The 21,184-nt window shown below is 44.8% G+C and overlaps 1 protein-coding gene across 2 annotated transcripts in view; it reads left to right on the top strand.

Moving 5' to 3' along the window:
* Positions 1–647: 647 nt before the first annotated feature.
* The window catches only part of FAM171A1 (family with sequence similarity 171 member A1), a 128,532-nt gene continuing 107,995 nt past the window's right edge, over positions 648–21,184 (top strand). For both annotated transcript variants that reach the window (XM_055332761.1, XM_055332760.1), the window contains exon 1: positions 648–859. In XM_055332761.1, the coding sequence (XP_055188736.1) occupies positions 763–859 (97 nt within the window). In that variant the 5' untranslated portion in view covers positions 648–762. The remainder of the gene's footprint in view (positions 860–21,184) is intronic.

The following is a 21,184-nucleotide window of genomic DNA, read 5'->3' as shown; positions in this document are numbered from 1 at the left end:
CTCCCACAGTTTATAGGGGCGAGAGACTGACTCCGCTGACCCTCAGCACTGGGTGTGTCTGTCAGTCTTGGGGAGCTGAGTCGCCGCAGGTGACGTTGTGCCGAGGAAACTGAGGCAGGCCACGCCCCGCGACACAAATGCGTCCTGAGGCCGCTCTGTTAACAGGTGCGAGGGCCTCAGCCCCGGAATGCAGGTGTTGTTGTTGTTGTTGTTGTTGTTTTTTCCGTCCAAAGCCTCGGGGCGCGGGGTGGGGGGCGCGCGGGCGGAGCGGAGGGGCGTCGCCGCGGGGGGCTCGTGGGCGCGGGGTGGGGTGGGGGTGGGGGGGGGCGGCCCCGGGGCCACAGGGCCGGCTCGAGGGCGCGCGGGCGAGCGGAGGGGGGCTCGTGGGCGCGGGGCCGTGGGCGCGGGGCCGTGGGCGCGGGGCTCGTGGGCGCGCCGCCCCCTCCCCGCGCCGCCCGGCGGCCGCCAGGTGGCACCACGGCGGGGCCCGGGCGCGGCCCGCGGGCGGGGCGGGAGGCGCGAAGGGGTTAAGGCGCCGGCGGAGCGGCGGCCGCGGCTCTCCGGGGAAGCCCGCCGGGGCGCGCGGAGGCGGGAGCGGCGGCGGCGGCGGCGGCGGCGGCGGCGGGGCCGGGCCAATCGGGCGGCGGCCGGCGCGCGCGGAGCCAGCGCCATGGAGGGAGGCGCGGCGCCCGGCCGCCCCTGACGCGCCGCTCCGTCCCGGTGGTGGGCGAGCCGAGCCGCCCGGGGCCCCGCGGCGCGGAGATGAGCAGGTCGGCGGCGCTGCTGCTCTGCCTGCTGGGCTGCGACGTCTGGACGGCGGGGACCAAGGCGCCGCGGGAGCCCGGCGCCGGAGCCCAAGGTGGGTGCGCGGCGGCGGCCGCGGGGCTTTGTGTCGGCCGCGGGCCTCGGCGGCGGCGGCGGCGGCGGCGGCGGCCTCCCGGGCCGCATTGTGTCGCGGCCGCCCGGCCCCGGCCCGAGCCCCAGCTCCAGCCCCAGCCCCAGCCCCAGCCCGAGCCGCAGCGGGGCCGCCCGCCTGCAGCCCCCGCGCCGCGCTCCCGAGGGGGCGGCACCGCCGGGGGGCGCGGGGCGCGGGGCGCAGGGCGCGGGCGCGGGGGGCTCCCGCGGGGGCGGCGGCGAGGGGAGCGCGCGGCCCCGCCTGCAGCCGCCCGGGGGGGCCTTGCCCTTCGGCCGCGACCCGGGCGCGAGACTCCGTCCTTGCCCTCGCCCTCGCCCTCGCCCTGGGGCGACCGGGGGCTGCCCCGGGGTCGTCGCCGCCGCCGCCCGCTGCGCCCTCGGGGCCGCGGTCCTGGAGACCCGGGGCAGGGCGGGGGCCGAATTCGGCCCTTTGGCGGCGGCGCTGGAGGGGGGTGGCCGGCCGCCGCCTCCGGGGTGCCCCCCGGAGCCCGAGGTCCGCGGCCGCTGCCCGCCGCCAGCCTGCCGCAGTTTGGGAAAGTTTCGGGGTCTCCTCTGCCTCCCTGTCCGACGTCCTCCCCAGGCCTCAAGGGATTTGCGCGGCGCCCCCAGGAATCGTCCCCGAGAAGGGGGACACGGAATTAGAACTGGGAGGCCTTGAGGACTTTCAGAAAAAAAAAAAAAAAAAAAAAACATCACTGGGTCTGTCTGTCGCCGGCTCATGCCTTTTGTCTAATCTTTGGCCTCTGCAGATCTGCTTTCCAGACCTGGGTGTCATGGGGCCGCCTCTGAGAATGGCCACAAGCCTGTCTTTTGTTTTTAAAATAAGGATTTCTTGAGGGGGGTACCCAGGAGCTGCCTTTGCACGCGTGTGTGGGGACAGAATGGAGTGCTCCGTTGCCTGCCTTTTCAAAAGGGTGAATGAGGCCGCGGCAGCTGAGCATCCGCATCCACCCTGGACATCGCAGTCGGGCCTCCCTCGGGCCCCCCGGGGCTCCCCAGAGACTGTCCCCCTGCAGCACTGTAGACCTCTGCCTCCCCCCCCCCCCGCCCCCGGGCTCCTGGCCGGTGCCCATTCCCCTATTCCCGGGCCGAAGGATGCATGCATGCCCTGTAGGGTCGGGCCCTGTGGAAGGTATGAAGGAGGAGCACACCATCGCCTTGCACAGACCCTGACTTCCCCCCTTTTCTTCAGCTAACGTCCTCCCCCTGTGTTAGAAATATCCAGAGCCTAGATTGCCTGGGAGCAGAGAACCCTGGGTGGACTTCCACCCGTGATGTTGTGACAGGCAAGGAGGCTTCTACCCGTAGACGGCTGGGTTTAGCTTGTTACCTACATGTTGAATTAAAGGTTTTCCTCGTCGTCACTTGCTGTTATCATTTGCTGGCGTCTCCTTCATGCGTTGCTTTTTCTATAGCTGTGATAGAGAAGGGCTGTTATGAACTGTGTATAAATTTAGTAATGTATATTGTGGAAAAGGGGGCATGGACAAGGTACAAAAAAGACCCATATGTCTCTTCGGTAGGAAATGAATGTTTAGAAGATTAGCTCATCGGTGTAGAATTGTAGCCTCTTTCATTAATACCCTACCGCTCTTTGAATCAGCTATTTTAATGAATATGATATTTGTGTTTCAACGAGGCCATTAATTCCAAAGAACAGATTGAGTGTTTTGCACTTGAAATATGAATATATAGAAACATTAAGTTCATGCCCTTATAGAATAGAGGAAGGCATGGCCTCCATTGGAAAAAAAAAAAAGTCATGAACAAAACCTGCTAGGTTTAGGTTGGAGACCACACTTTACAGAAATCTTACTGCTGAAAATCAGATTGGGTAACTAAACTCTCAGAAATGGAATTTTCTATGAGGTGCGTGAGAAATAGCCAGCTAGTGGGGATATTTATACCATGTTTTGGAGTGTCTTAGTACATGGTATGGCTTGAGTGGGAGACCAAGTGTCTTGGAATGTTTTTCCCCCAGGATTACTGCCTTGATTGAGTAGGATGGCTTATTAGAGTGTTGAGCCCAGGAGCTCCACCAGAAGTCATGGTCTCACTATCCGTCATCTAGGTTTTGCACTAGGACCTTTTTTTTTTTTTTCTTAAAAAAGATTTATTTATTTTAGAGAGAGAGGATGTGCAGGGCTTGGGGGAAGGGCAGACTATGCACTGAGCACAGTGGCCCAAGCCAGGTGTCACAGACCCCAAGGAGGGGCTCGATCCCATGACCCTGATCAGGACCTGAGCTGAAACCAAGAGTCAGTCACTTAACTGACTGTGCCACCCAAGTGCCCTTCAGTGAGGGCCATTTTTAAGAAAACGGACAGTTGCTCCTTTGACATTGGCAGGTCCCTTTCCCCCAACTGATTTCTTCGAACCATCTTGACACCCAACTTGTAATGTAGTTTTTAAATTCACCTCTTCTCTTCTAGATCACATACACAAGGAAGGAAAATGCTACATCTGATTTCACTCTGCGATTCCACAGCAGGTTGTAGATTGTTTTGTGCATAGTTGGTGTTTAGGTAGGGCTGAACGAGTGAAGGATTGAAGACCGCTAATACATAAATTATAGTGCAACATGATGCATTTTTTTTAGAGGAAAACTTCACTGTTTACCTTCTCCAAAACCTAACTTATAAGAGTTTTGCATTTATTGTAGAAATGGTTACTTGAATCATACTTTGAACATGTATTGTACACATACCTCATATACCAACAGAGTTTAGAAATGGCTTAGGCAAAACTATCTTAAAAACCTGGAACACACAGATATATACTGTATACTGTTGCAGTAACATCCGTGGGAGTAAATGACACCTTCTTTATTAAATGAGTCTTTATTACTTCACCTAAGGAAATGAACATCTGCAAAATTTCTTGGCATTGCTTTGTTCTTCATATATTCAAGATAGAATTTAAAGTTTGGCTTCAGATTCTTCTCACCGTAGCTGCTTTGACCCAGCAAAGGGATTTCATTGGCAACAGTTGTCAAAGTGAAGTTTTGCTTTGCTAATCATGAATTTGAACTAGCTCTAGAATATGGTTGCATGCTTTTATTGTTTTCATCTAAGTTTCTCCATAGTGTTTATGGCATCTATTTTTTTCCTGAGGAAAAAAAGAGGCTTATTCAGAAGTACTGGCTATTGTTTATTTTTTTCACCTCTTGGACAACTGTGCATTGCGGCTGGCTTACTAGAGGGAGCACGCCTTGAAGCGCAGTAAGCTGTGCAGATGCACTCCATAGAGACGTAGTTTTGAAGCCCAGCACTGTTTTTGCTTGCCAAAAGAAAGGTCAGAGCTAGGTTAAGGACTTCATGCTCAGACTTAAATTGTATGATCTTCAGTTTGCTGCTCAGTATCTAATAGAAAGGTATTTTGCAATGATGTGCTAACTTTATGTTCATCTCAGAAAAGCTACAATCTGTCATAACATTTGAGGTGAATGGTTGGCTGTCTTTCTTCTCTCTGAGAGGTCTATTCTTTGCCAAATTCAAATTTCAGTTATTAGAACACCAAGAAAGACCACGAAGCAATGTAAGACATCAGGAGGATCATCCGGCAAACATGACTTATGCTGCTGTTATGTTAAGAACATAACATCTAAATTAAATTCATGGGCTCACATCCTGGGAAACTATAGTATAGTACTTGGACTTGCAGAGGCCACTGGGCTTTATTGCACACCAGGTGTGGGAACTTTGCAAAAGCAACAGAAAAATCTAGGTGATTTCTGGCAAAGGCGTGGAAATGACTTTATGAGTTATTTTTGTATCCTGTTTGTACTTTTCCTATAACATTTTGTAACTTACAGCTTATTTGCTTAACACTCTAACCAAAAAAGGGAAAATACTGTATAGATTTCTAAACTGAGCTTGCAAGTGAAAGTACCTGTTAAGTTTCAGTTAACTCTTCACTGTAAAAAAAATTACTGATACCTCTGTAAATCTAACTGCACATTTTTATTGTAGTTGGGAAATACGCATTTAATAATTTAATGAATACTACACACTAAGAAGTCACATGAAAATAAGTTAGATGAAACATAGGCATATATAATACTATTGAAAGAAAAACTGTATAAAAATTTCTCAGAAATCTAAATGGAAGAATACCTCCTGTACTTTTTTGTGCAACCTGTCTAATGGAAATTATCACGTACCCAAATAATGCTATTACAGTTTGATAAAGTTACAAAGAAATAATTGTGAACAAGTCATTTTCATTTGATTTCACTGAATTTAATTTAAGGACTTTTTAAAGACCTCAGCCCTGGCTAAATCATTCATTTCCACCAAACATGGAACTTAGTGTATTTTAAATTTTTTTTTAAGTTTCTTTATTTTTCTTAATTTCTACACCCAGTGTGGAGCTTGAACCCACAACCCCAAGCTCAGGAGTTGCTCACTCCTCCAAGTAGGCACCCAGAAATGGATTTTTAAAATTAAGCTTTAGCCCTGTAAGTAGACCAGTTAATTGTATGAAATAATTGTTTTTAAAGAAATTCTACAGTGTGACCCAATACTATGCCCTACATTAAAAAAGCTATTGTTTTCGTAAAGTCAAACTTGCAAATAGGCAAAATTTGAGGCAATTCACAACTTTAGAAAGACTTCATAATAAGTTCCCTAAAAGCAGTTATGTCAGCATGTTTCGGGTGATTCTCCCTTCCTCTGGTCAAGCCTCCATTTGAAATGATTTCTTCGCCAGCTCCTCTTCCTCCTGGATTCAAGTCAGGCAGCAAACTTTTGCTCTTTTTTTTTTTCTTTCAGTTACTCTTTACAGAATTTATTAATCCACACAGATTCCAGTAATGAAGTCCTTTTATGTGGATGATTCCATTTTTTCTCTTTCTTGCCTTGACATGATGTCTTAGCTCTATTTCTTTTTTTCCAACATGCTACTAAACCTCTCCCTTGCAGTGCACCGAGTCTGCCCCCAACTCCTCATCTTTCAACATGGAACCTAGCATACCCAAAGTTGTCTATTAACCAGACTCAAAATCTGGGTATCTCCTAAGATCACTTATCCACCTTGTAGTCCACACAGTCAGTAGCATTACAGGCGTATTTATATGGCACATTTATGTAGATATCTTTATTTTTTTATTTATTTTTATGTATGTAGATATCTTTAGATCAAGATAGATGCATTTATGAAGTACAGAAGGAACCTTGAGGTCAAACTCAGGCCAAGAGAATTAAGGTGACCTGAGCTCATGGCACTTTCTCATCACATGGACCCTTTGGAAGGCAGAAGAATGATCCCTAGAGATGTACGCGTCCTAAACCCTGGAACCTGTGGATATATTAGTTACATGGCAAGAGACACTTTGTAGAGCTCGTTAAGGATCTTCTGATGGGAAGATTATCCTGGATTTTCCAGGTAGGCCCAATATAATCACAAGGATTCTAACAAGAGCGAGGTGGGGAGATCATAGAGATGGAGATGTGACCATAGAAGCAGAGGGTCAGTGTCACAGAGACAAGATATTTTTACTGCTGGCTGTGAGGATGGATGAAGCACCATGTGCCGTGGAATACAGGCAGCCTCTGGAAGCTGGAAAAGACAAGGAAATGGATTCTCCCCCACAATGGCCAGAAGAAATGCTATCTTGCTGGCAATCTTCATTGTAGCCCAGCCGATACTGTTTGGGCTTCCAACCTATAGAACTGTAAGACAATAAAATTATGTTGTTTTAAGCCACTGAGTTGTGGTAATTTGTTATGGTAGCAATAGGAAACTGATACAGATACTGACCCCCAAGAACTACAAAAAGAAATGGGCACCCAGATAGGTACAGTGGCAGTGGACCATTCTGGGGCACCAGAACTGCTGAAGATAACATTTGGAGAAGTGCATGGAATTTTTGCATCTTTTTAACAAAATCCTGCCAAATGGGAGCCATGTTGAGAGAATCCTTGGGGAGTGCATTAAGGACCTCCCCCATCACTATTACCAAACAACTTTTTTTTTCCAGATGAACTCAGGAGGCTGTGATTTGTTTGTAAACAGAGTGCATCCAACCTTCTAGAGTTGGGATTAGCCATACCTACAGGGAGAATATGGACACCCCCCAACCCCTGCCTGTTTGTTTATTTATTTATTTAGAGAGCACTCATACACATGAGTGAGCAGGGGATGGGCAGAGGTGAGGGAGAGAGAATCTCAAGCAGGCTCCACACTTAGTGCCAAGCCTAACTTGGGGCTTGATCTCAGGGTTGTGAGATCCAAGCCAGGGAATCTGCTTTGAATTCTTTCCCTCTTCCTTTCCCTCCGTGTCTGCCCCTCTCTCCACTTGCACATGCACAAGCACGTGCTCTCTCTCTCCCTCTCTCTCAAATAAATCTTTAAAAAAAGAAGACAGAGTCAGACTCTTAACCACCTGAGCCATCCAAGTACCCCAGAAATGTTGGTTGCTTTTAAATTTTGGCCTAATTTTTATTAAAACATATCTCTTGGTAACTAAATGAGGTAAAAGAACCTTGTGATCAAATATCACTGTAGGCCTCCCAATGCCTTTATATGATGAAAAGATGAATCTTTCCCCCCAAAATTGGACTGGCCTCCCAGGCGCTGTCTCAGGGGCTCAGCAGACGCTGTCTCGGGCTCAGCACACCACCTATAATATCTGTGCCTGTCTTAGGCAGATGACCCCACCCACTCTCGGCCCTGGGCCCTGGTTCAGAGGGAGAGTGGAGTGAAACACCTGGACCGTGCACCTGTGGGGCAACACAGCAAGAGCAAAAACCGCTTGACCTCCTGCAGTTTCGATCTCATTGGGAACAAAGAGGTTCAGTGTAGCTGAGACAGGGAAGTTCCATGACATTTGGACAGGCCCCAGAATAGCAGCTGATGGGTTCTCTGGACATTGACCCCAAGCAAGGGTATAGGATTCAGACCTGAGGGGCTGGGAGAAAAGAGAAGGGGAGTAAGTTGAATCGGGAGATAAGATGATTAAATATAGATCTAATATGTTCAATTATTTTGAACCCTTCATTTTATGTAAAACACATAAACACATACTCAAATGTGAACACTGGCAAGGTCTTTTGGATTTGTGGGAAGGTGCAAGTGGTACAGGGAAAACTGCCATAGCGAAAGATACCTTTGAAGTGAGTGTTGAGTTTATAAAAGATGATTTTATCATTTTATTTGTTTTGCTTTAACTGCACCTCATAAGGACAAGGAAATGTGAGTTTCATGAGAAAAGTTAATTATTTCCAAGTCAGATGAGTATTTCCTTTGCTTCACTGTACTTTTTTTGAGCTCAGAATTTGAATGGAAGAATTACTGAATTTGTATTGAGGGAAAGCTTTCTAATGTAAAATATTTGTGAAGATTTTTGTTTCACTTTATTTTTAAAGAGAGAAAGTGTGCACAAGCAGGGAGGGGCAGAGGAAGAGAGAAAATCCCAAGTAGGCTCCACATTCAGCACAGAGCCAGATGCAGGGCTCAAACTCATGACCCCAAGATCATGACCTGATCTGAAATCAAGAGTTGGACACTCAATTGACTGAGCTATCCAGGGACCCTCTGATATAACTTTTAAAAAGATTTCATTTATCTATTTGACAGGAAAAAAAGAGCATAAGCAGGGAGAGCAGCAGATAGAGGGAGAGGGAGAAGCAGACTCCCTGCTGAGCAGGGAGCCCCTTGCTGGGCTCGATCCCAGGACCCCAGGATCATGACCTGAGCTGAAGGCAGACACTTCACTGATTAAGCCATCCAGGCACCCCAAGATTCTGATTTTATTTTTTTTTATTTTTTTTTAATTTTTATTTATTTATGATAGTCACACACACGAGAGAGAGAGAGAGAGAGAGAGAGAGAGCAGAGACACAGGCAGAGGGAGAAGCAGGCTCCATGCACCGGGAGCCCGACGTGGGATTCGATCCCGGGTCTCCAGGATCGCGCCCTGGGCCAAAGGCAGGCGCTAAACCGCTGCACCACCCAGGGATCCCCAAGATTCTGATTTTAAAACAATAATCGGTTGCATAGCCTCAGTGGATGAGGTGCTTGCTCCTCCTCTTTACCCTGGTAGCTCCTGGGTGTAGTGGTGGTGTGTGTCCTTTGCACCCCAGTCCATTTTGGAAGCTCGGGGGAAGAATTTGCCTCCAAACTGATTCAAATTCTAGTCCAAATTCAGTCCCTTGCAGATAGATATCAGGGCAGGGTTCCTCTTTCTTTGCCAGCTGTCAGGCTGGAGCCTTTCTTTGCTCCTTAAGTCCACCTGCAGTCTGTCACCTGCCCCTTCCATGGCTAAGCCAGCAGTAGCACCCAGAGACCTTTTCATACCTCACCTCTCTCAGGCTTCTCCTCCTGCTGCATCTTTCCAACCACAGCCAGAGACTTCTCTGCTTTTTTTTTTTTTAATTTATTTATTTATTTATGATAGTCACAGAGAGAGAGAGAGAGAGAGAGAGGCAGAGACATAGAGGGAGAAGCAGGCTCCATGCACCGGGAGCCTGACGTGGGATTCGATCCCGGGTCTCCAGGATCGCGCCCTGGGCCAAAGGCAGGTGCTAAACCGCTGCGCCACCCAGGGATCCCGACTTCTCTGCTTTTAAAAGGGGCTCACATAAAAAATAAATTAATTAAATAAATAAAAGGGGCTCATGTGATTAGATTGAGCCCTCCAGATAATCCAGGAAAATTTCTCTATCATAAAGTCTGTAACCTTGATCACCTCTGCAGTCCTTTTGCCATTTAACATAACATATTCACAAGTTCCAGGGGTACGGGTGTAGACTTCCTCTGGGGCCTCCTCCTGCCTGCCACAGCCGTAATGTGGATGATGGGACAATGGCCACAGAGGATAGGAAGGCAGGTTTCCCTGCCGTAGAGGTCGACGAAAATGGGAAGGTGGATAGCAGAACATCTTCTCTTGGCAAGTTCCACAAAGGGCTCTGGACAAGTAACTTCTCCATCCTTTGCTGCCCTGAGACCTTCTAAGTCAGACAGACTCGTGTACAAGGAGATCCTAGGACGGCTTATGGGATACCAACCATGATGCTTAATGTAGTCCCTAGTTTTTGCATTGTGATGCTGAGAACCTGAAAATGAAATTTATTTCTGTAACTGTGATTTATTGAATTCAGCAAATGGTATATATTTATGATACCTGTATTATAAATTAAATCAGTGTGAACGTGGCAGGCATGCTCTACTTCATTCACAGAGACGTGAAAAATACTAATAATGAATAGCTAACATGCACTGGGTGCTTATTACCTGCCAGACATGAGGCTACATCCTCAGTGGATTATCTTTTTTAATCTTCATATCACTCCCATGAAGTGTAAATATCAACCTCATTTTATAGAAAAGTGAGATAGTAAGATGCAAAAAGTTAAACTGTTGGCCCAAAGTCCCACAGTTAAGTGGCGGAGTCCACTCTGTGACACTCAGCCGACTGTCTGTATCCTCAGATTGTGCTGCCATCATAAGATTTGGAGGATTAGATCATAATTTCACACAATTTTGATCCTATTGCATTTTTCCAATACAAATAAAGGGTTCTTCATGGGCCTGGTCGTTTTTACAAAGAAAGACGAATCTACTCCCTTGTGTGGTCCCTGTTTGCCTTTGAACCATGGAAACCAACCTTGAACGGTTATTTACTGAGCAGCTCCTAAGAGCCAAGCTCTGTGCTTCGTGTTGTGTGGGGTCCAGATGTGTAGAAGTGATAAGGATCTCATACAAGTAACTCCTGAGTTTTTGAGGGAGGTCCTGTCGAGCAGGGTGGGATTTGGTGTTACACCCAGCTGAGCTTGGGGGAATCTTCTGGCTTGTGTTCAGAGCCCATTAGTATTTGGCAGACAGTTTATATAGCAAGAGAAACTTGTTAGGGCCCAACAACTGGAGAGATGGAGGTGGAAGGATGTGGTTATTTGTAAAACAGTTGTTCAGGTATATTTGGATCCATAGAGCATAATGAGAGGCCCTTGTTCTTATGGCATCAAGTGAGGGCTTTATTCATTCACTCTGAAGTAAGTGTGAAATACCAGTATTTATTTGGCATTTGAATTTACTTGCACAAGTTTAATCTTTTTCACTCTTTGAAAAAAAACTTTCTTCGTTCCTTTTTGCTTACACAATGATCCTGAAAATACATTTTTAAATGATGCTATTATGGAAGTATAACAGATTTTTTCTAGTTTATTTCATGAAAATGTTTAGCCATACAAAAAAAAAATGGAAAGAATTTTACTCATACTCACCATTTAGATTCTACAATTACCATTTTACTGTACTTGTTTTATTACCTATCAGTCCATCGATTAATCCATCTTATTTTTTTATGCATTTTAAAGTACATTTCAAATATCAGTGCCCTTTCCTCCAAATACAGCAGCATTCGTGTCATTAATTAGTATTCAACATTAGATTTCTCCCAAAGGAAAATTTACATATAAGGAAATATACCGATCTTGTGTTGACATATGCTTATACCTGTGCAAATCCCATCATGATACAGAATATTACCATCATTTCAGAGAGTTCCTTCATGCCGCCTCCAATAAATCTCTGCCTCTATGCCTTAGGGGCAACCACTGTTCAGATTTTTTCCACTATGGACACTTTCTTGCCTATCATAGAACTAAGTGGAATCATACAGTATGTACACTGGCTCCTTTCTTTGCCGTAACTTTTTTTTTTTTTGCGATACATCCATCTGTTGCTTGTATCAATACATTGCTGAATAGTATTCCACTGGGTGAATATCCTACAGTATATCCATTCTCCTATTAATAGATCTACAAGTTATTTCCGGTTTTGGGGCATTGTAAATATAGTTTCTATGAACATTTTTATACAGTTGTTCTTTGGACATGTTTTTGTTGCTCTTGCAAAAAAAAAAAGAATTGGCTGGTTTATAGGGTAGGCGAATGTTTAGTTTCAAAACTAAAACATAACAACTTTACAAGACACTGCCACACCTTTTTCCAAATTGGTTGTATCTTTCTATACTCCCACCAAAAACCTGTGAGAATTTCTGTTGCTCCCCTTGCACACCATCATTTGGTGTTGTTAGTTTAATTTTAACCATTTTTGTGGGCAGGTTTACAATCCATTGTATACATTTCATTTTCCAGCTATAATTGGCTTTAGTTTTTGAAGAATGTTCTAAAGAGTACTTTTAGAAATCAAAGTTGAGGTTTCACCATTATGTTTATTTTAAACCATGTTTCTATGCAGATTTTTTTGATAATTTATTAAAATTTATCACATAACCAAATTATCTCCTTACTGAATATCCCATCTGATCATGTAGAACTACTTTATCATGGGACTCCTGGGTGGCTTCAGTGGTTGAGCGTCTGCCTTTGGCCCAGGGCATTATCCTGGAGTCCTGGGATCGAGTCCCGCATCGGGCTCCCTGCATGGAGTCTACTTCTCCCTCTGCCTGTGTCTCTGCCTCTCTCTCTCTCTCTCTCTCTGTATGTGTGTCTCATGAATAAATAAATAAAATCTTAAAAAAAAAGAACTACTTTATCACATACCTGCCAGATTAGCCATGGTACATGCATGTGCATCTGTGTGCATGAGTATGTATATGTGTCAGGGTAGAGAGGGAATAAGAAAAAATAAATGTAACCCATCCAGAATGTAACATTTGCATACTGTGAGGTTATGTAGGTTATATAGGACTTGAGATTAGATAGGACTGTTTCAATGCTTGTTCTCTTTTTTTGGAAGATTTTATTCATTCATTCATTTATGGAGGAGAGAATCCACACATACAGGGAGAGGGGCAGAGGGACCAGGAGAAGCAGACTCAAGACTCAGAACAAGTGCAGAGATGACCTGAGGCAAAATCAATAGTCAGATGCTTAACCAACTGAGCCAGGTGTCACTGTTGGTGATGTTTGTTCTCCTTAAGGGAGACCTCCAGGTGTATGCCAGTTGCACAATGTAAGAATCGATACACTCAAACAAGTGCCAGGATCTCTTAATAACCAGGCAGCTTCTAGAAATTACTCAGGACCCTTCATTAACCCTTTTGAGTCAAGAGTGTATATTGAGTCAATTCTTCAAAGTATTCTAATAGCCTCTTTTAAAAAGTTAAAATAATAAAGCTCTAACATCGATTCACAGAAGTCAGAAACTTTGAATCCAAGTTGGGCATACCAAGAGATCTACTGGAAAAAAAATGAAATTCCTTGCGATTAAAAAAACCCTCTCTTAGCAATTGGGTATATCCGTTAGAAATCTAGACAAGATATGGTTGTTTCCTTATTTCCTTTGCTTGTGCCATTAACCTATACACAAATATACATTTGACATTCCAAATGCTCTTGCCATGTCCACGTGCAGATTCTGTGGGACTGGGCTGTTCCAGAGATCCGTGTCTGGAATTAGGGAAGAAGTGGTGTTTAAATCAAGTCCTCTATTTTTCAGTTCTATTTCCTCCTCCATGTGGCCTCTCCTAACTTTTTTTTTTCCTCTCCTAACTTTTATTCTATTTCAGAACTGCCTTTTAGAAACTGTAACCATGCCAAGAACAGTGACACCTGCAGCAGTGTCCCTGCTGTATATACTGTTGCCCTGTTAGTGGGGTACTTTCCCCAAGCCCTTTGTCTGGTTTCTTTGGATTTCTACCCAGATAGAATTAGTGGCATAAATCACCCTTCTGTTGTTTAAATTAAAATAAAGATTTCATAAGAGGAGAAATTTTGTTTGCCAAACTTAGAATATTTTCTTGCTTCTGTGCTCATGAGATTCATTTGTTCCATCTGATTCCTGAATGTGGAACCTCAGAGCCCTACGATTATTCGGTGTTTAACGTGATAGAAAATCATTCTCTGGAAACTGCTAGCCCTTCTATTATTGTGTCTGTTTTTTTGATATTAAGGAAATCTGTGGTTATTCCAAGTTAGGAAAGCAGATAGCATTAGATAAATGCAAGGCTATTATGGCAAATATCCCAATACAGAAGAGCAGTAGCTGCTTCCTAAGGATGGCACAAAAGAAGTTGCTTGTGTTTAATGTCATTTGATTATTAAAATATCCCCCTCTAATGGGAGGTTGGAGGTAAGTGGCTTTTAGAGGTCTCCTTTAGAACAAGGTTTTTCCATTCTTGCTCGGCTGGTTGATCTCTTCCTTTGTTACCTATCATCTGCTGTGCATGTTTTTGAATGTGTGATAAAGCATATGGGAAAGGAATAGAAAAGTTAATGCATTCAACTGGTGAGGGTGGAGGACACAGTGTCTGCAGTATGGTCAAGTTTACAGCCCATCTGCTGGAGCACAGGGAGCCCTTTTAAAATGCAGCTTTGCTCTCTAGGCTCTATGTGTGGAGCCCCCTCAGTCCACAGCTTGTCCAAATGTTACCAGTTTGGCTGCCGCAAAATTAAGTCTCTCCTTCCTAAACTATTTCACTTGGTGCATAGGGCATATACTCAGTGCACAGTTTTGTGGGTACATTTTTTCCCTTTACCATAAACTTAGAGACTGCCTAGTGAAATTGAACTTAGAAAGTGATCCTTTTATTTATTTAGCTCACTCACCTCTTGGCAGCACAAACTGTTAAAATGGCTTTTAATGCACACCTTGTGTTTTGATTCTTATGCTGTAACTTAGGTTTTTAGTTAAAGATAAAAATGATAAAAGGTTCCTGTTGTGCACTTTCCCCACTACTGTTTGAAATAGTTTTGTCTTGTTTTGTTTTACCATCTTGAACCTCATCTGCCTTTTCAAATGTAAAAATAAAATCTTGGCTTATAATGATGTTTCTTTCAGTGGCTTGATGGAAATCTATTAGATGTTGCATTAAATATTAAACATAGGCCTTCTAAATCAATACATGTTAAAATACTACATAAATGCTAAGTAAACAGAAGAGTTACTAGCTTTCGGACCGGGGATATATTTTATGTGCACTAATTAGATAACATTTTGCTAATTAGGTGGGACTATTCCCTACTCATATCTTTCCATTTCTAAATTCAGAATCCTTAAGGAGACATTTACATGAGACAATGGCCTGGCAAGATTTGAAATTGGGTACTTCTTTTCCTTTTAGCTCTATTCATGACTAATGACCTACTACTATTCATCCATCCATCCATCTACTCATCTACTCATCCTCCCTCCAGCAACCCATCCATCCATCCATCTACCCATCCACCCTCCAGCCACTCATCCATCCATCTACCTATCCACGCATCCATGCACACAATAAAGTCTCAGCTTTCCTTACCTTTCACCACTGAAATTTTGATAATATTAATTTCTTAAATGATAGATTTTCAAGTGCTTTCAAGTCTATTATTGTTTTATTCCTCATAATCCTGAGAGGTATTTAGGAAAGAGATTATTCCTTTTTCTACGTGGTGGGGGTGTGTGGCTTGTGGTACAGCATGGAGATGGTATTCCTACATACATGCTCCTCCCCTCTCCTCTTAGAGTATGTCTCTTGGTTGCTTTAGATACTCACCCTCACTGTTTCAGTCATGATCTCTGGACAGTTTGAGCCACCCACTTCCTGGGCAGCAGTCATGCTACCCACCAAGCATAGCTCACATGTTTCTATTCAAAGTAGGCATTATAAGTCACTTCTTCTGGCTTCAAGCTCTGGGGATCCAGAAGTAATTAAGACCCAACCCCTGCTTTTCAGGAACTCAAGCTCCTATGGGAGAAGCACAGATAAACAAAAGCACTATAGGTAAAAGCAAAGCACATAGAGGTTCAGAGGAGGGTTTAACTACCTGGGTAGACAGGGAGGTGGCTTGGGAGCTAGGGCTTGAAGGCTAAGAATCATGTGGAGAAGGGGAGGAATGCAGTCCCAGGGCCATACCACCATTCATGTGAATTGTAGCTTTTTTTGTAGGTTATAAATCATTTGAAAAAGAGTCCATGTCCTCCCCCCTCCCTGCCAAATAATCAGTGGAGTGGCTGAGCTTGCTAATAAGCTCACATCACAATAATGAGTAGTGGGTTATTATTCTAAGGCTGTGAACCAGTTGCTATGTCTCATCTATCATCCTCGCCCAAATTATCACACATCCCCTTTTCCCATTGATCCTGGTAGATTGGTTAATCTTTAACCAGATATTCCAGCATCAAAGGGTCTGGTTTTCCCAGCATCGCTTGCCTCAGCTCTGGCCTCTGCTAATCTCATGGAATTTATTGAGGACATAGTTAGTTGTCTTTGTTATTGAATTCCTTCACTTTCTTCAGTCTGGTCCTTCTCTTTTGGTGGAGTTAATAAGTATCCACACTACAGTAGCCAGAAGGGTATGGAAAGCTTAGCCTCTTTAAAGTCAACTTCAGCAGCAGAAGAGACTGGAAAGTACTGAAAATCACTACTTACACTCAGACTTTCCTTAGTTTATCTGGGGTTATTGACTGTGCCCTGTTTATCTTTCCAGGTAGTAAAAATGTGCGAGATAAGAAAGCTGATGATAATTATTGTAGTGATGAGGTGGGAGTGATCTAGTGCCCAGAGATGACCCCTTGTGGCCCTCATGGAAGCCCTGGTAAAGGCATCTCAGTGTGGGGAGAGGCTTATTGGCAATCAGGAACCATTGGGAGATTCATTGAATTCTCTTGCTTTTGCAGGAATTGAAATGGAAGGGTCAGAGTGTGATAGGGAGAACTGATGGTTTAAGCGCTATTCATTTATTCACTCTCTCATTCATGGATATTTATTAAATCTGTCCTGTTATTTGTCAGGCAATATAAAATAGACTCATGATCCCCCCTTCCAGTTTGCAACTTAGTGGATACAGTGAACTCTTCAGTTAGTTAGTGGGACTGCCATTTGTGCTTAGGCCTTTTGCAAAACCCCCTTTGGCGTGGACTGTGTGCATGTGGTCTTGTTCTATGCTCTATACTGCAGCAGCCATGGCTCCTTCTCTGTGGTTCTAATTAGGTATCATTATTCTAGGTAATGCTCTGAGTGTCTCCTTAGCTGACTGTGAAACACTGGTCTGCTAAGCCAGTTGCAGTTGTCACCAAAGAGAAGAGAAAAGAAAAAAATTATGTAATCATACCTAAATTTGAACTTGAGAAATATTTTCCTTTTCCTTCTAACCTATTACTGTACATAATTTAAAGTTAACATTACTTTAGATCATATCATGAAGCCAAACTGCTTTGAAAAATGAAGGGTCTGGGACGCCCAAGACGGCTCAGTGGTTGAGTGTCTGCCTTCCAGTTCAGGGCATGATCCTGGAGTCCCAGGATCAAGTTCCACATTGGACTCCCCGCATGAAGCCTGCTTCTCTCTCTCTCTCTCTGTCTCTAATGAATAAATAAATAAAATCTTTAAAAAAAAAAAAAAGAAAAAAATGAAGGGTAATGGACAAAGAAAAGGAAAACAACTCTATTGCTTAAAGCAAAGTTTAAATAAAACTGGAAAACATTATAAAGTGAAATATATTAATGAAAGTTGTACTTGATAACTTTCTGAGCTACTTGCTTGGTCACCATGTGCCCTTTGGGTATGGGGTGACAATACAGATCGCCAGATGATCTTGCTCTTCTAACCACTGCTTCCCAAACTTCAAAGCAGATATGAATCACTCACTGGTCTTGTTAAATGCAGATTCTGGGTCAATGGGTCTGGTATGGCCACCAAGATGCTGGAACTCTTACCATGTTCCTGGTCACTGGACCACACGAGCTAGTGAGGCTGTTCACTGCATATCCTGTCCTAATGTTTAGACACAGACAGAGGCAGACCCATTGAATCTGGCTACTTTTTCCTTAGATTTTTAACTTTGCAGTTTCAGAAAGCTACCTAGAAGATTTATTCTCACCTTATCTAAAGCCTAGCTTCAAGAGAGGAAACTAATTTAGTATATTCAACTGTTGGGGTGGAACCCAAATGACTTGGGAGGGATTGCACGTCTTTTTCGAGTTAAGAATTCCCACTTGAGTACTTAATTCATATAATTAAAATATTCATTTATTATGTACTTCCTAGGTACATGATAAAAACCCTGCATAGCTCTTAGTGACTTTCGGTTTGGGTTTCTACGATCTGCCTGTAGCCCACCTCTAGTCATGCTGCATGTATTTTTGGCCCAATAGAAAACTATTTCAGGGAGCAACAGAAATAGTGTCTTGACAGTGTCTTGGTTCTAGGTTGTACTCGATATTGAGCTACCTTTTTAGACTTTCTTTTTAAATGGAGCACGGCTGTTATAAACTGTAAAGCTTACACGCTTTTATCGTTTTATGTTCATATGATCTTTAGTTTTGCGCAGATGGCATCTTGAATAAGTCATTTATTGCCTGCTGTTTGGGCTTGTTTAACTAAATAAGAGTTGACTATCATTACTCAGATATTGAGTCCCTGATTTTCTTCCCCATGATTTTTTTTTTTTTAAGGACTAATAAATGACTAGACCTGTGAGTCACTCTATTCAAGATACGGCTTTTGCCCGACACTCAGATACCAGTAGCAGGCTGTGCCAGCCACCCCGGCCACACCGGCTCCCTTGTCCCTGTGTGGAAGGCCTGCAGAGTCCCAGAAGACCTTAGAGGAGGCCGGCAAAATGATGATCTGTGTGAGCGCTTGTCTTTCCAGATCACGGGGTTTTTACTTCTGTCTTGTGTTTTGAAATGAATGAGGTAGACTTGAGTGCCCGAGCCCATTTCATCTTGAAATGTTCACTTCCTCGCCTCCAGAAGAAGGACTACTTGGCAGATTAGAGCCAGGGGCTCAGGAGTGAGCCTGACACCCAGCTGGGCCCAGCTTGCTTACACCACAGGGAATCCGATGCATGGAGGGAGGTCGTAAGGGGGGGGGGGTTTAAAGGCACCCCTAGCCCTGGCCCATCACAGTCTGGAGTGCTGTAGTCAGCATGCCCCAGCCTGTGGCTCCCTCTATGTCTCTTCTGCAGATCTCGAGGCTTCTCCTCGAGACATAACCTGTGATAGCAGCCCCCCACGCTGGGCTCCAGAGCTCCCTCAAGCTGTTCATTTCTTCCATCCCACTGCCAGAAAAGCTGCTGTCTACACTCAGTCTCTCCACTTGCTCTCCTCCAAACTCACCCTGCAACCCTCTGCTGTCCGTCCCATCTCCACTGCTCAACAGTAACCTCTTTTGCCAAAGGCAGTGCTCATTTCCCAGTCCGCTCTCCTTTGGCAGCAGCACGTCCATCTCCGTGACATGCTGTCCCAGCTCCCATGCCAGTAACGTCTCCTGGCTTGTCTCCTGCTAGAGCGGCTCTTTCTCCACCCCTTTTGTGTCCCTCCTTTCATCTACCTCCTTTAAGAAAAAACTGTGACCTAGGATTCCATCCCTGAACCCCTCTGAGTAACCGCTCTGCACTGGGGCCTCAATGTCCAGCTGTCATCTGATGCACCCCCAGATCTACTCTGGGAGAGGTCGCCCAGCCCCAGAGCAGTCCTCTCCCCTGAGCACCACGTGGGTTTTAGGGTTTTAGTCTTGGGATGTCTTCATTCGTGGGAGTCCAGCATGCTCGCTTTGCTGAGCCTTCGTACGAGCCACTCTTGCCTGAGTGCTTTGGCTTGACTCATCTTCATGCCTCCTAGAGCATCAGCGTCATCCCCTTCAGGAGCCATCTCTGGTTCCCCCTGTTCCTCCCTGGGTCTGTGTGCCTACCTTTGCTGTGTATTCAACAAATATTTACTGAAAGCTTCAGTATTCGGGGCACTGTTCTAGGTGCTGAGGGCACAGCAGCAAACTCTTCCCGCCCCGCATGGAGCAGTTGCGTGTATACCTCAGTCATCCGTCTGCCTCTTCCTGGAGGCCAGAACTGCCTCTTCTCATCTGGTCCTCAGTCTGGGTTTGCTGAAAGAGCAAATCCGGTTACACCGATTTTCTTCTCTCCTCTTTCTACTGTGTCTTTCCTCCATCTCCCTCAGGAGCAAAAACAGGAAATAGAACTTCATAATTACAAGATTAGCCAGATAAAATTTCATCACTGTTTCTGGTTTCTATATACAGTTTGTTGAACTTTCATGTGTGAGTGTGGTACAGAGTGTGAGTTGAATACTTCCTTTGTTTGATAAATTTGCTCAGCTGCAGCCAACAACAAAAGTTTCTCTTCTGCTGTGTCCTTTGTTCAGAGCTGAAGAACTCCATTCTTTGGAAAGCCACTGCGAGAGAGGCATATTCTGCTTATATCTTATTCTAGACAGCCCCTATGCCTACAACTACCCAAGCATTTGGCTGGGGGAAGAAACACAGGGTTTTCAAATATTTTTTTACCGTGTAGTAACCATCATCCCTTTTTCCCAAAACAAAGTAACACAAAGTGAAAAAACCAGATAATTTATTTGGGGGCCATTACCAGTGGAGTTGCCAGATAAAATACAGGACACTTGTTAAGTGGCATGTTAGACAAAAAATAAATTTTTAGCATTGGTACACCCAAATATTGCACGGGACATAATTACACTAGAAATTATTTGTTGCTCATCTGAAATTCAAGCGTAACTGGACATCTTGCATTTTTATTCACTAAATCTGGAAACCCTTATTGCTGGCAGAAGGCGGTTGTTAGGATTAACCATTTTGAGCTCTCATGGCGATTTTCAGGGGACTGTCTCAGTATTTGGTGAAGACTGCAGCCTTTGCCAATTTATTCTCAGCCCCACTTCTGGAACACTTCTAAACCCTAATTAAGCTGGAGAACAGTGAGAAGAAGCCTTACTCCTTCATCACGCCTCCTTCAGCCCAGAGGTAGGACACCGGGCGTTAAAATGTTGTTTGGTTGGAAAGGTCAGATCACCAGTGTCAACCCAGCTTTCCATCCTTGAGGCTGCTTCCCTGTTGCAAAAGTAGAAATTGTCTGATATGTCAATATATTCAGTTTAGTTCAGCAGTAACTTATTAAGTATTCATTTGAAAGGCAGAGTTGGAGAACCCGTGTCTACCTTCAAGTTGCTCACAGTCTTGAAAGGCACAAAAGCACTCCCAGTGGGGCTCAACCCAGGGTGGACATTATAATTACCTAGGAGCATTACCAGGACTCATGGGAGAGATTCTAAGTCCGAGGTCTAGTGGGGCCTGAATATGAGTAGTTTTCCAAAAGCCCTCTGATTCTAGTATCAGCCGGAGTTGAGACATGCTGAGTTTTCCACATTGTGTGTTGGCTTGGAATATTCTCTAAGGGCCAGTGTGGAGATAAGCCACAGAACCTCTTTGCTTATGAAATCAACACAGGGGAGGTTTAATTCTGGGCCGTGACTCTAGGGCGAGGCTTTCAAGTGGCCCAAATGATGAGAAACCCATGCGCGTATCAACTACGTTTTAAAGATGGTGTATAAATGGTTCTGGAGAGGG

The sequence above is a fragment of the Nyctereutes procyonoides genome, unplaced genomic scaffold, assembly GCF_905146905.1.
Source record: "Nyctereutes procyonoides isolate TBG_1078 unplaced genomic scaffold, NYPRO_anot_genome, whole genome shotgun sequence".
NCBI classification, from domain to species: Eukaryota; Metazoa; Chordata; class Mammalia; order Carnivora; family Canidae; genus Nyctereutes; species Nyctereutes procyonoides.
The sequence above is the reverse complement of the archived record's forward strand: the minus strand, read 5'-3'. Positions and strand labels throughout refer to the sequence as shown.